The sequence below is a fragment of the Notolabrus celidotus genome, chromosome 6, assembly GCF_009762535.1.
Source record: "Notolabrus celidotus isolate fNotCel1 chromosome 6, fNotCel1.pri, whole genome shotgun sequence".
NCBI classification, from domain to species: domain Eukaryota; kingdom Metazoa; phylum Chordata; class Actinopteri; order Labriformes; family Labridae; genus Notolabrus; species Notolabrus celidotus.
In genome coordinates this window covers 949810-961929 of record NC_048277.1, presented here as the reverse complement: position 1 = coordinate 961929, position 12120 = coordinate 949810, and the positions used below count along the sequence as shown (strand labels likewise).

At 36.5% G+C, this 12120-nt stretch overlaps 1 protein-coding gene across 1 annotated transcript in view; it reads right to left on the bottom strand.

Annotated features, from left to right (window-relative positions):
- galnt18a (UDP-N-acetyl-alpha-D-galactosamine:polypeptide N-acetylgalactosaminyltransferase 18a) overlaps nucleotides 1–12120 on the bottom strand; it is a 332261-nt gene that overhangs the window by 81298 nt on the left and 238843 nt on the right. The window contains exon 6 of the mRNA XM_034686506.1: nucleotides 5156–5270. Within this exon, the coding sequence (XP_034542397.1) occupies nucleotides 5156–5270 (115 nt within the window). The remainder of the gene's footprint in view (nucleotides 1–5155; nucleotides 5271–12120) is intronic.

Below are 12120 nucleotides of genomic sequence, written 5' to 3'. Positions count from 1 at the left end.
TGAGGACTATGCTGCTCTTGTAATTTAGAGGAATCTTTACCTCATCTTTTCTTAGTTGCATGTATTTCATGTTTGTAATGTTGAGTTTGAGCAGCAGGTTATTTCTTCAGGTGCCTAAAAATAGCAACAAAGAGAAATAATAACAATGTGGTGTTGGCTCGTCATATGAGAGTTTCAGAGTATAAAACAAACAACCTCCTACCCAGCCATATGTCATCACGCTTCCAGCACATCTATTTTATGTCCTTCTACAGTTAATTGATGCTGAATTGTCTTTTTGCTGGTTGGGTTGAATGAAAGAGACGCAGGACAGGGTGAGTTGGTGTGCAGCATCCAAAGGTACGATGTGTACCCCTCACAACTGGACACAACAGACAGGACGTCTAAGAGACTGTGATTTTAGTGAAGCATACGTTTTCTTTTTCAGGACTGAGGCCACAGATAAATAATCATTGATCAGTCTCCAGCCTGGGGTTTCCTTTAATCACTTGTCCACAGCTGTCTACTGAATCTGGACAGAGTGAAGCCTGAGACAATCAGTCACTCTTCAGAGTCTGATGTGTTCCTAACCCAGTGGCTCGGTTGAGTGCCGGTCTTACCCACACTGATAATCAAACATGTTCTTCACTGACACTCAGCTGTAAATCACTCTGCACTTTGTCTGAGTCAACAGTTTCCCTCGGATGCCTCATGTGTCTGTTCAGAGTCAGAGCTGTTCCAACAGTTGCTTCCTCCAGGGATGATTTAGAGTCTCAAGGGAGCAGTGGGTGTACAGAGACCTCTCTCTGTGGGAATCACATTAACTGTTAATGTTGTAGCTGTCAAGCTAGTGTGCAATATTTACATACCTTGTTTTTGCTAAATGCTGTCAGAGATTGCATTTAGGGATGCGTACGATTATTGGAGTATCGATTGTTTGATTGTTAAGAACTTACTCTAACACATTTTCAGTCAGACAACTCACTTTTACTTAATACGTTTATTGCAGCATACAGTATTGTGTTTGGCATGTGGGCTCCGAATTTCATTACTCCTCGTAGATTATTTAAATGTAGACATTAGGAGCAATGAGATAGGACTAACCCCCTCGGAGCCCGCAGGTGGAAGCCGGGGAGGAGGTGGGGACAAACTTCACACAGCACTGAGCAGAACAGCAGGAGCACTGCAAGCAGAGGCAGAGACAGGAGGCTTGCCGTTTAAATAGACCGCCGAATGAGGATGTTGAGATCAGCTGATGGAGAGGTGGTGACGTGTCAGTATGATGAGCGCGGCTCGAGTTGTCTGCCTGAACTAGCTTGCAGGCGGCGCTCCATTTTTTGGTCAGGTTGAACAAACATCATGTGGTCTCATATTTGGTTCAGCTATTGGGGAGGTGATTTAAGTTTAAAGCATGTTTCGATGTGAATCAGCTGACTGAAGGTGTTGCGGTCAGCAGAAATGCTAAACTGGGGGATGTGGGCCAGGTCTCCAAGAGTGCTTTTTTCCCTCTGCAACCAGACTGATTCTGACCCGGTTGCGTTCACAACTGACAGCTAACCAAATACTAGGGATGTCCTGATCAGCTTTTTTGGCCCCTGATCCAATCCGCTTTTTCCATATTGAATATTTGCTGATACAGAGTCCTGATCCGATACGTGTGTTTGCCTAGATAATAGTTGCACAACAGACAAGACAGTTGGGCTGCACATTGATGTTTTTTTTCCTTTAACACAAATAAGTAATTTAGAAAATAACTAAAATATGTGTTATGTTTATTCCTTTTAACTTAATCCAGCTAGCATTGTTGTAAAACTCATAATCTGGTTTACAAGCTCTGCTGTATGAGACCAAGAAACTGGTGTGCATCATTACAGCACGCTTAAATCCCAGGCTGCTCTGAACGCAACTCTCACGAGACAGTGCGTGATTCACAACCACATAATCCGGCTGCGAGACGGAGAGTGCAAATATTGGGAGTGACAGCGAGAGCGAAACACGCCTTGTTGCGTGGATGGCTTTGAACTTCCTAAACTTCAATGAAAAAAGTAGTAGAAGTAATGGTGTTTGGTCCCAGTGGCCCTTGTGAAGTCCCTCCGGTTGATCTGGGCCCTTTGGCCGTCTATTTTAAGTCGAAAGTCTCAAACTTGGGTTTTAAGCTTGACAGTGATTTTAAGATGGATCAGCAGATCAGCTCTATAGTAAAGTCCAGTTTTTTTTCACATTAGGCAGCTGGCAAAGGTGAAGCCTTTCCTTGCACGACAGCACTTTGAAACAGTAATCCATGCCTTTGTCACATCCCGGCTGGATTACTGCAATGCACTTTATTTAGGAATCAGTCAGTCCTACCTCGCACGTCTCCAGTTGGTCCAGAATGCAGCCGCTCGCCTCTTAATTGGAGCACGTAAAAGGGAGCACATAACGCCCATTTTAGCCTCCCTCCACTGGTTGCCTGTGCATTTTAGAGTCCATTTTAAGATTATTTTATTTGTTTTTAAATCTTTAAATGGTCTCGCCCCGCCCTACCTCTCTGAGCTGATCCATCTCTACGCCCCTGCTCGGTGCCTCAGGTCAGCTGATCAGCTGCTCCTGGAGGTACCGAGGTCCAAGCGGAAGCTCAGGGGGGATAGGGCTTTTTCTGTCGCTGCTCCCAAACTGTGGAACGATCTTCCCTTAGCCGTCAGACAAGCCCCCTCACTGTCCACTTTTAAAACTCGTCTTAAAACCCATTTTTATTCCCTGGCTTTCGACTCAGCATGAGACCCTGCTCTTGTTTCAGTGCCTTTTTATTTTTATTTTTATTTTTCAACTTTATTTTATCTTATTGTTCTTATTGATTTTATGATTTTATTGTTTGTTTTTATCCATTATGTTTCTGTACAGCACTTTGTGTCCAGCTGCTGTTGTTCTTAAAGTGCTTTCTAAATAAAGTTGAGTTGAGTTGAGTTGAGTTGCATGCTACTAGCTATCAAGTAGCATGCTGGTAGTCATAGTTTTCACGTGACGTCACACACTGGTGGAACAAAACAAGGATCAAAGTGCACACGTCTTTGAGCTTTGAACATTTCACTAACGGTAAGTAGAAGTAAACACAGAGTATTTTAATTCATGTATGTTTAGTGGATGTAGTACTCCTGACATTGCCGCTGTGTGGACCGATGTAAACAACTCCAGCAGTAACTTGACGACTCCGCTAGCTGACCAGCTAACGCTAGCTTAGTAATAACGTCTGTTTTCACAGCTGGACTCTTTTATCCTGACAGTGTGGTGATAAAGTGTTCTACTGTTCTTTAGTAAGTTAAGGAGAAGGTTCATATTGAGTGATGAGGCTTCACAGTGAACTTTTGGGAGGGAGAGACGGTTTTACACGTCTGAATGAATGGAAGCCGTCATGTTACTACGTTTTTCACCCTCCAGGCTGTGGGGGCCACGTGTCTGAAAACTATGAATAGAGAACGGCAGCTGCCGCTAGCCACGAGGATGCTAATGCTAATGTGACAGACTGTCCTGTGTCGGTTTATGTGTTCCCCTTTTTTTGAACCATATGTTCGTGCATAGTAAATATTTTTCTGTGCCGTGTCTGTCAGTGCACATATGAGTTCTACAATCATTCTTTCTTTGAGATTCTTTTTGAGCCTGCTCCACACGTTGATATTCAGTGTGTTTAACATTTTGTATACCTCAATATGATCCAGAGCTATGTTACACCGTCAGTTATATACATTGTGCTGCTAAGTACAAATTTCAAGGTCAGCCTTTTTTTCACTTGCGCAATATTTCTAAAATTAGACACATCTTGTCTCAGAGCGATGCAGAAAAACTAGTCCATGCATTTGTTACCTCCAGGTTAGATTACTGTAACTCCCTCTTATCAGGCTGCCCCAATAAGTCTCTAAAGATTCTTCAACTAGTTCAAAACGCTGCAGCTCGAGTATTGACTAAAACTAGGAAGAGAGAGCACATCTCTCCAGTGTTAGCTTCTCTACACTGACTCCCAATAAAATATAGAATAGAATTTAAGATCCTTCTTCTGACCTACAAAGCTCTTAATGATCAGACACCTTCATATCTTAAAGAGCTCATAGTGGCACACTGGCACACTGGGATCATATCTCACCCCCTTCCCCCCAACCCCCTCATCACTTACTTTAACTCTCCCTGTCCCATTAAAGTTACTAACCATAGACCTTTCTGGAGTCCCTGAGCTCCCTTGTCTCATAGGTTCCTCTGAGCTGCCGCAGACGTCCTCCTGCTGTGGACGTTCCAGACTCCAGCTGATACGGACGTGCTGGACTCCAGCGGCAACAGCTACTACTACTCGTCTCATAACTATCATCTCTCTCTCTCTTATTCTCCTCTATCCCTCTTTCCAGACCCAACTCAGTCGAGGCAGATGGCTGTCTAACATGAGTCTGGTTCTGCTCGAGGTTTCTGCCTGTTAAAGGAAGTTTTTCCTCTCCACTGTAACTAGCTAAATACTGTGAGGTGCAATGCTCATGATGGACTAAGGTGGGGTCAGACTGAGTCTTATCCTGTCTTGGTGTTGGGTCTCTGTTCATAATTTGACATAGAGTGGTCTAGACCTGCTCTGTTTGTAAAAGTGTCTTGAGATAATGTTTGTTGTGATTTGGCGCTATACAAATAAAGATTGATTGATTTAAGGAAAATTTGATTCAGTAGAAAAAACGCATTTGGCCCTTGTTTTTAATGATTAATAGATTATTTATAGTTAACATTTGCAAAGATTGATAGCAGAGAATACTTCAAATTGACATCCCTAATTGCAATGCGATTGAGATAGCAGGAGAATTACATTGATCATAATGTATGTTGGGTCATGTGGTTAAACTACGTCACTGTTAGAGGCTGATTTGTTGGCTGTTATATCATTAGTAATCTACTCAGAATGCATGTGTCAGACTGAAGTCTGAATAATGTGAATGACTGATAAAGCCTCCATTCTGTCAAAAGAGAGGTCATAGGTCTTTTTCTGCATGCTACACACATATAGTTCAATCAGCATGCTGACAGGAGCAGATGCCTCAGGACAGAAATGAGTTCTCCAGAGCTCTGTGAATATGGAGGGCAGGATGCTTAGATGTGAGAACAACATAGTGCATGCATGTGGTTGCCAAGGGTGTGCAGCGTACAACATACAGGTACCCAGGCTCAGACTCACCCTGATCCCAAGCTCCACATTTTCTCCACCATAAACCTCCATGCCTTCATCTAGCAGGCCAATCTCCTCAAAGTACTTCCTGTCGACCACAAAGCAGCCAATCAGAGCAGGGCTCCTGAAATAGAAGATGGAGAGAAAAGAGAGAATAGGTCTGAGAACAAAAAGAGGTAGAAACATTTCAAGTCAAATACACAGCAAGGGTTCTAAAGCATTCCTAAACCATATTAAACCCACACTGAGCGTCCAGGCCCAGCATTGTACATTTCAAGCATATCTAAAGCTCTATAAGACTTTGGCTTTCATGATAGACCTCCGCCATGGATCACACTTACAACAGATCCTGCTGTCAAAACGAATCCCACACACCCCACAGCCACTTCAGGACATTTACAGGAAATCAGGGGTGAAAGCAAACACATCTTTCATCACCATGAAACCAAATCAGCAGAAGTGAAAAATAACTTCTATTAGTATTCATGCTGTCAGTCCCACACATCGCCTTGTATCAATCTCAAATACAGCAGTGCTGCAAAACAGCTTGTTTGGGTGTTTTTCTCCTCCCTGCGGGAACACAGATTGGCAAACGACCAGGAACTTGGAAAATCAAAATGCTCCCACTACTGGCTCCCAACATATTCTTCCCTCCACCGCCTCCAGATGAAAGCACATGTAGTCCCAGGAAATGCATGAAGTATCAGAGTTTCTGTCTTCACATTTAACGCTACCATCCTTCTGACTGAAAAAAAAAAAGCTCTGGGGTCAAATCGGTACGCAGGTTAAAGTTTGTGATAAAAAGAAGATGCTGACGATTTGGCTCTCTGAGAAAACTTTAAAGATGCGACCTACAGAGCCAACGTAAGCATCTCAGACCCAATCAAAGTCAGCGATCAGATGTTGTTGACAAAACTACAGATAGGTCATCGAACAGAAAGCATGGTATTAAATCTTCAATCTACTCATGGTCAGGACCAGAGATGGAAGGGCTCCTGACTGATTGGCCAATTAAGGAATAATGAATAATGTGCCAATTTTAATTTCATGGCCTTGTCAAATACTTGATTCTGATTGGTCAAACTGATAACTGAATACAGGAAACGTCACAGACTCTGACAGTCACAGGTTATTTTTAACCTGTTTCTATCTGCTGATTCATGCGGTCTCATTCACCTTGTTAACTTCATGTTGAGTTTAATGCATAGACTGTGTAAATAATGGACGTAGTATCCGTGACGTCACCCATCTGTTTCTGAAGGACTTTTTTGAGGCTGATCGTCGGTGGCAGCCATATTGCTGCTGTCGAGCGAGTGTGACGTAAAGAGGCGGGCTTTGAGCCTCCTAGCCAACAGCTACAGTGTTCCCACAATCAGCTGTGCCTCTCATTGGAAAACTCGTAATCTCAATATCTTTGAAATTGCTGCATTAGAAAAAAATCACCCCCGTACAATGTGTGCCAATCGAGTAATGAGCTATCCAGACTACACTGGTCTTTTGAACCAGGCTGTAAACATGTGTATTTCTACTGTAAAGATCGGCTTTTTTGAATTGGTGTGTACGTGGTTTCCGGTACTTCCAGAGCCAGCCCCAAGTGGATCCTCCATGAACTGCAGTTTTTAGCACTGCAGCATTGGACTCATATTTTTAGACCAGAGGTTGCCGCTTGGTTTCATGTGAGCTATAACAGCAAAGTTAGCATATTTAAAGAAATAATCATGTTAATGTCAGTAACAAAGTGAGCTGTCGTTCAGCAGACAACAGAGTCAACTGTTACCATGGACTCTGCTCAACTGTGAACAGAACACATTATTTTAAACCTATGAAACATAAACATTTTTGATCATTAAGATATAGGGATGTAAGGAAATATCACAAGACGGTAAAAATCGGTACAAATAAGGGTGGATTAAAATCGATTCAACAACATTTGTATCTGAATTAGGGATGTACATTTTAAGTATTTTCCGTGATCGATTTTTGGAAATGTTAACGATCAATTATCGATTAATTGATTAAAAAAAACATTATTATTCTTACGTCAAAAACAATGCCAAATACGTTGTTTTCCCCCTACATTGTATTTTCTACAGCAACAAAATGCAAATAACTGACGGGATTGAATACGGGCACACGTTTGACACGCAGAATATCAACGATCAGGCTCATTAAAATATTCTCCACGGACATAATCTTATAAAGTGAAGGCTCATAATACTAACAGAAAAGTACTTCAGACTCACAGTGTCCAGTTTTCTGTCTACTCGTTCTTATTGAGAAAAATAAACATGTGTATTCGGTCAGGTGTCAGCCGGGAGCGCAACCGGGTCATAATCAGTCCAGCTGGAGGAAAGCTCAGACGGCTCTGATGTTGCTGGTCTGTAAACGTAGCGTACCAGAATTTCCCACCTGTCTGTTGCCTTCGTATCCAAAGGTTGAAATATCCTGTTTAAAGCTGTCAACCTTTGTGTCCATGTTGTTGTTGGCAGCAGTTTTGTATTGATCCTCTTTTTAAAAAGCGCACGTGGAGACCTGACGCACAGCCGCAGCCGCCAGCTGAGCGTCTCCGCTGTGCGCAACACCTTTAAAGGTGACATATCATGCAAAATGAACTTTTTAATGGTTCTCTACCTGAAATATGTGTCCCTGGCATGTCTACAAACCCCCCGAGAATGAAAAAAAAAAATCCATCCTGCCCCTGTTTTGATTTCTACACCTTTCTGTAAATGTGTGTGAAACCAGCCGTTTCAGACTTCTGTGTTTTTGTTACGTAACAACAATATCGGGTCTGTCACGGAGTCAGAGCTCGGAGCTTGTTCAGCCCATAGACTGTATAAAATACAACTCAACCCCTCCTCTGTTTTTCATTCCCTGCACACATGTGTGCTAACAAGGAGCTTAGGAGGGAGGCATGCTAGTTGTAGACTGTCTTAATAAACACAAAGGTCGGTTTTACTCCCCACGTCTGCAGATTTGAAGATCTAGTGGATGATTTAGCGCTAATTAGCATAGCCACATAGCTACATGTTCATAGCTGTAGCCGTAGCTGTGTACCAAGACACACATCTACATACTGACAAATAAAACAACAAGAAACACTAAATCTGTGACCAATCCTTCAGAAAGGTCCTGCTGCAGGCGCCTCTCCGTCAGGATCAGATTCTGGATCAGATTCAGAGGGTTGAAGTAACGTGATCTCTGAGCAGCCGTGTATATTCAGCCAACATGTAAACATTAGATCAACGTGCTGGAGAGCCGAGGCACATCCACTTCCTGAGGGGGCGTGGTCAGAGAGAAAACGGAGTGTTCTGGGGAGGACTGAAGAAGAGGGTTTTTCAGGCATGCCAAAATCTGATTTCAAAGTGTTTTTTTTGAGCATAAACTTTAAAGACATGTTTTGGGGACCTCTTAGACCAATATATATTGATGAAAAAAGCGTGATATGTCACCTTTAACAGCTGATTCACATCCAAACATGCTTTAAACTTAAAACACCTCCCTGATAGATGAGCGTAATATGAGACCACATGATGTTTGTTCCACGTGACAAAAAATTGATAACAAAAATGTGTGTTTCCAGTAATTTCTTAACAATCAATTAATCGATAATCGATTAATTGTGGTCATCCCTAATCTGGATATTATTTTTAAACAGTAGAGGGCGCTATCTGCATTTCACTCCGCTTGTTCAGCATCATGAAGTCTCTTGTGCTGCTCTCTTGTCACTCGCTGAGTTGATCATAACAGCCATGGAGGCAGCAGGTGAAGTCCGAGCAGGTCAGGATTCACCTTTGTGTTTACAGTCTGAGGTACGGCAGCATTTTGTCTTTCCCTGATATTCCTGAAGAACAACATGTCAATTCACAGCCAGGAGCAGAAGCTGCTCTTTAGTTGATTTAAAGAGATTGACCTGATTTGTTTGAATATTTCATACTTTCATTTGGGAATCGTTCACTTTACATTTCTCTAGAATTGTTCTGAAATGTTCCAACAAGGTATTTTTGTACGCTCAGTTTGAGTTTTTTTACAAGGTGCTGAAAAAAAGTGGTCAGTGGTTTTATCTGAGTTCCAACACACCTTAGAAATGAAAAAGGATGACTTTGTTTACAAAGAAATATAAGAGAACAAATATATATCCCAACTGTCCATATCTGAGGACTGAAATCAAATAATAGTTATTTAAATTTAGAGTTCAATCCAGTTTTCTTGTAAATCGTTAGAGAATCGTGAGTGAATCGTATCGTGAACCAAAAATCGAGATTCGAATCGAATCGTGGGTTGAGTGTATCCTTACATCCTTATTAAAATCAATATTTGGTGTGAAATGATTGATTCATTAAGTGAGTAGGGGGGTCTTGTCTAACCAGAAGAGGGTCCTACTCAACTCCACTTTATTTATAAAGCACCTTTCATACATATAAACATGCAGCCCAAAGTGCTTCACTAAATAACAGAGACAGAAAACAACAGCAGCGGGACAATTATAGAAGGCATGATTATAAATAAAATACCTCACAATAAAATAAAATCAACACAGTAAAATTAATAAAATAAGTAAGAGTGGAAAGAAAAGTTAAAAATAGGGTAGAGTTAACAAGATCAGATGAATACAATAAATAAATAAATAAATAAATAAATAAATAAATAAGATAAATAAATAAGATAAATAAGTAAATAAATAAGATAAATAAATAAATAAGATAAATAAATAAGTAAATAAATAAGATAAATAAATAAGATAAATTAGATAAATAAATAAGATAAATAAGATAAATAAATAAGATAAATAAATAAATAAGATAAATAAAAAGATAAATAAATAAATAAGATAAATAAATAAATAAGTAAATAAATAAGTAAATAAATAAGATAAATAAATAAAATAAATAAATAAGATAAATAAATAAGTAAATAAATAAGATAAATAAATAAGATAAATAAATAAATAAATAAGATAAATAAATAAATAAGATAAATAAATAAATAAATGAGTAAATAAATAAGTAAATAAATAAGATAAATAAAAAGATAAATAAATAAATAAAGATAAATAAATAAATAAGATAAATAAGATAAATAAATAAGATAAATAAATAAATAAGTAAATAAATAAGATAAATAAATAAGATAAATAAATAAATAAGATAAATAAATAAGTAAATAAATAAGATAAATAAATAAGATAAATTAGATAAATAAATAAGATAAATAAGATAAATAAATAAGATAAATAAGATAAATAAATAAGATAAATAAGATAAATAAATAAGATAAATAAATAAATAAGATAAATAAAAAGATAAATAAATAAATAAGATAAATAAATAAGTAAATAAATAAGTAAATAAATAAGATAAATAAATAAAATAAATAAATAAGATAAATAAATAAGTAAATAAATAAGATAAATAAATAAGATAAATAAATAAATAAGATAAATAAATAAATAAATAAGATAAATAAATAAATAAATGAGTAAATAAATAAGTAAATAAATAAGATAAATAAAAAGATAAATAAATAAATAAAGATAAATAAATAAATAAGATAAATAAGATAAATAAATAAGATAAATAAATAAATAAATAAATAAGATAAATAAATAAATAAATAAATAAGATAAATAAATAAGATAAATAAATAAATAAATAAGATAAATAAATAAATAAGATAAATAAATAAATAAATAAGTTAAATAAATAAGTAAATAAATAAGATAAATAAAAAGATAAATAAATAAATAAAGATAAATAAATAAATAAGATAAATAAGATAAATAAATAAGATAAATAAATAAATAAGTAAATAAATAAGATAAATAAATAAGATAAATAAATAAATAAGATAAATAAATAAGTAAATAAATAAGATAATAAATAAGATAAATTAGATAAATAAATAAGATAATAAGATAAATAAATAAGATAAATAAGATAAATAAATAAGATAAATAAGATAAATAAATAAGATAAATAAATAAATAAGATAAATAAAAGATAAATAAATAAATAAGATAAATAAATAAGTAAATAAATAAGTAAATAAATAAGATAAATAAATAAAATAAATAAATAAGATAAATAAATAAGTAAATAAATAAGATAAATAAATAAGATAAATAAATAAATAAGATAAATAAATAAATAAATAAGATAAATAAATAAATAAATGAGTAAATAAATAAGTAAATAAATAAGATAAATAAAAAGATAAATAAATAAATAAAGATAAATAAATAAATAAGATAAATAAGATAAATAAATAAGATAAATAAATAAATAAATAAATAAATAAATAAGATAAATAAATAAATAAATAAATAAGATAAATAAATAAGATAAATAAATAAATAAATAAGATAAATAAATAAGATAAAAAAGATGAATAAATAAGATGAATAAATGTTAAAGCAATGATTATAATAATAATGCAGTCCAGGGCTAAAAGTAAATTAATCCACATTAAAAGTTAGATTAAAAAGGTAAGCCTCAAGTTTACTTTTTAAGATCCTCTGTCAGAGTCTGTCCCCCTTTCACCTGCTCTATATGCGTTTCAGTGACAGTTCACTTCATGGACCATCTGGCATTTTGTAGATGACTCTAGTGTAGCAGCAGTTTTTATGACTTTACCCCTTCAGTCTTTTCTGCCCTGTCTCTGTCTCTTTTCTTTTTGTCTACTGTGAACAAACCCACATCAAATCAACTCATCTCAGGTAATTGATGAAACCATTCAACAAGTAGAACAAACATAGTCTCTGTGGAACAATAACTTCCAGTTTCATCATCAAATATCTGACACCGGATGTAAACGTGACGAGCAGGCTGTGAAAGGGCTCGGTACTCTGGAGGGTGTTTCGGATTGAGGCACTGTGCTTTCTTAATTAATCAGAAGAGATAAAGTCTAATGAGAAAAAGATTTGTACATTCTGCAGAAAGTTTTTCTTTCTTTAAACACAGACAATTCTAAAGCGCTCC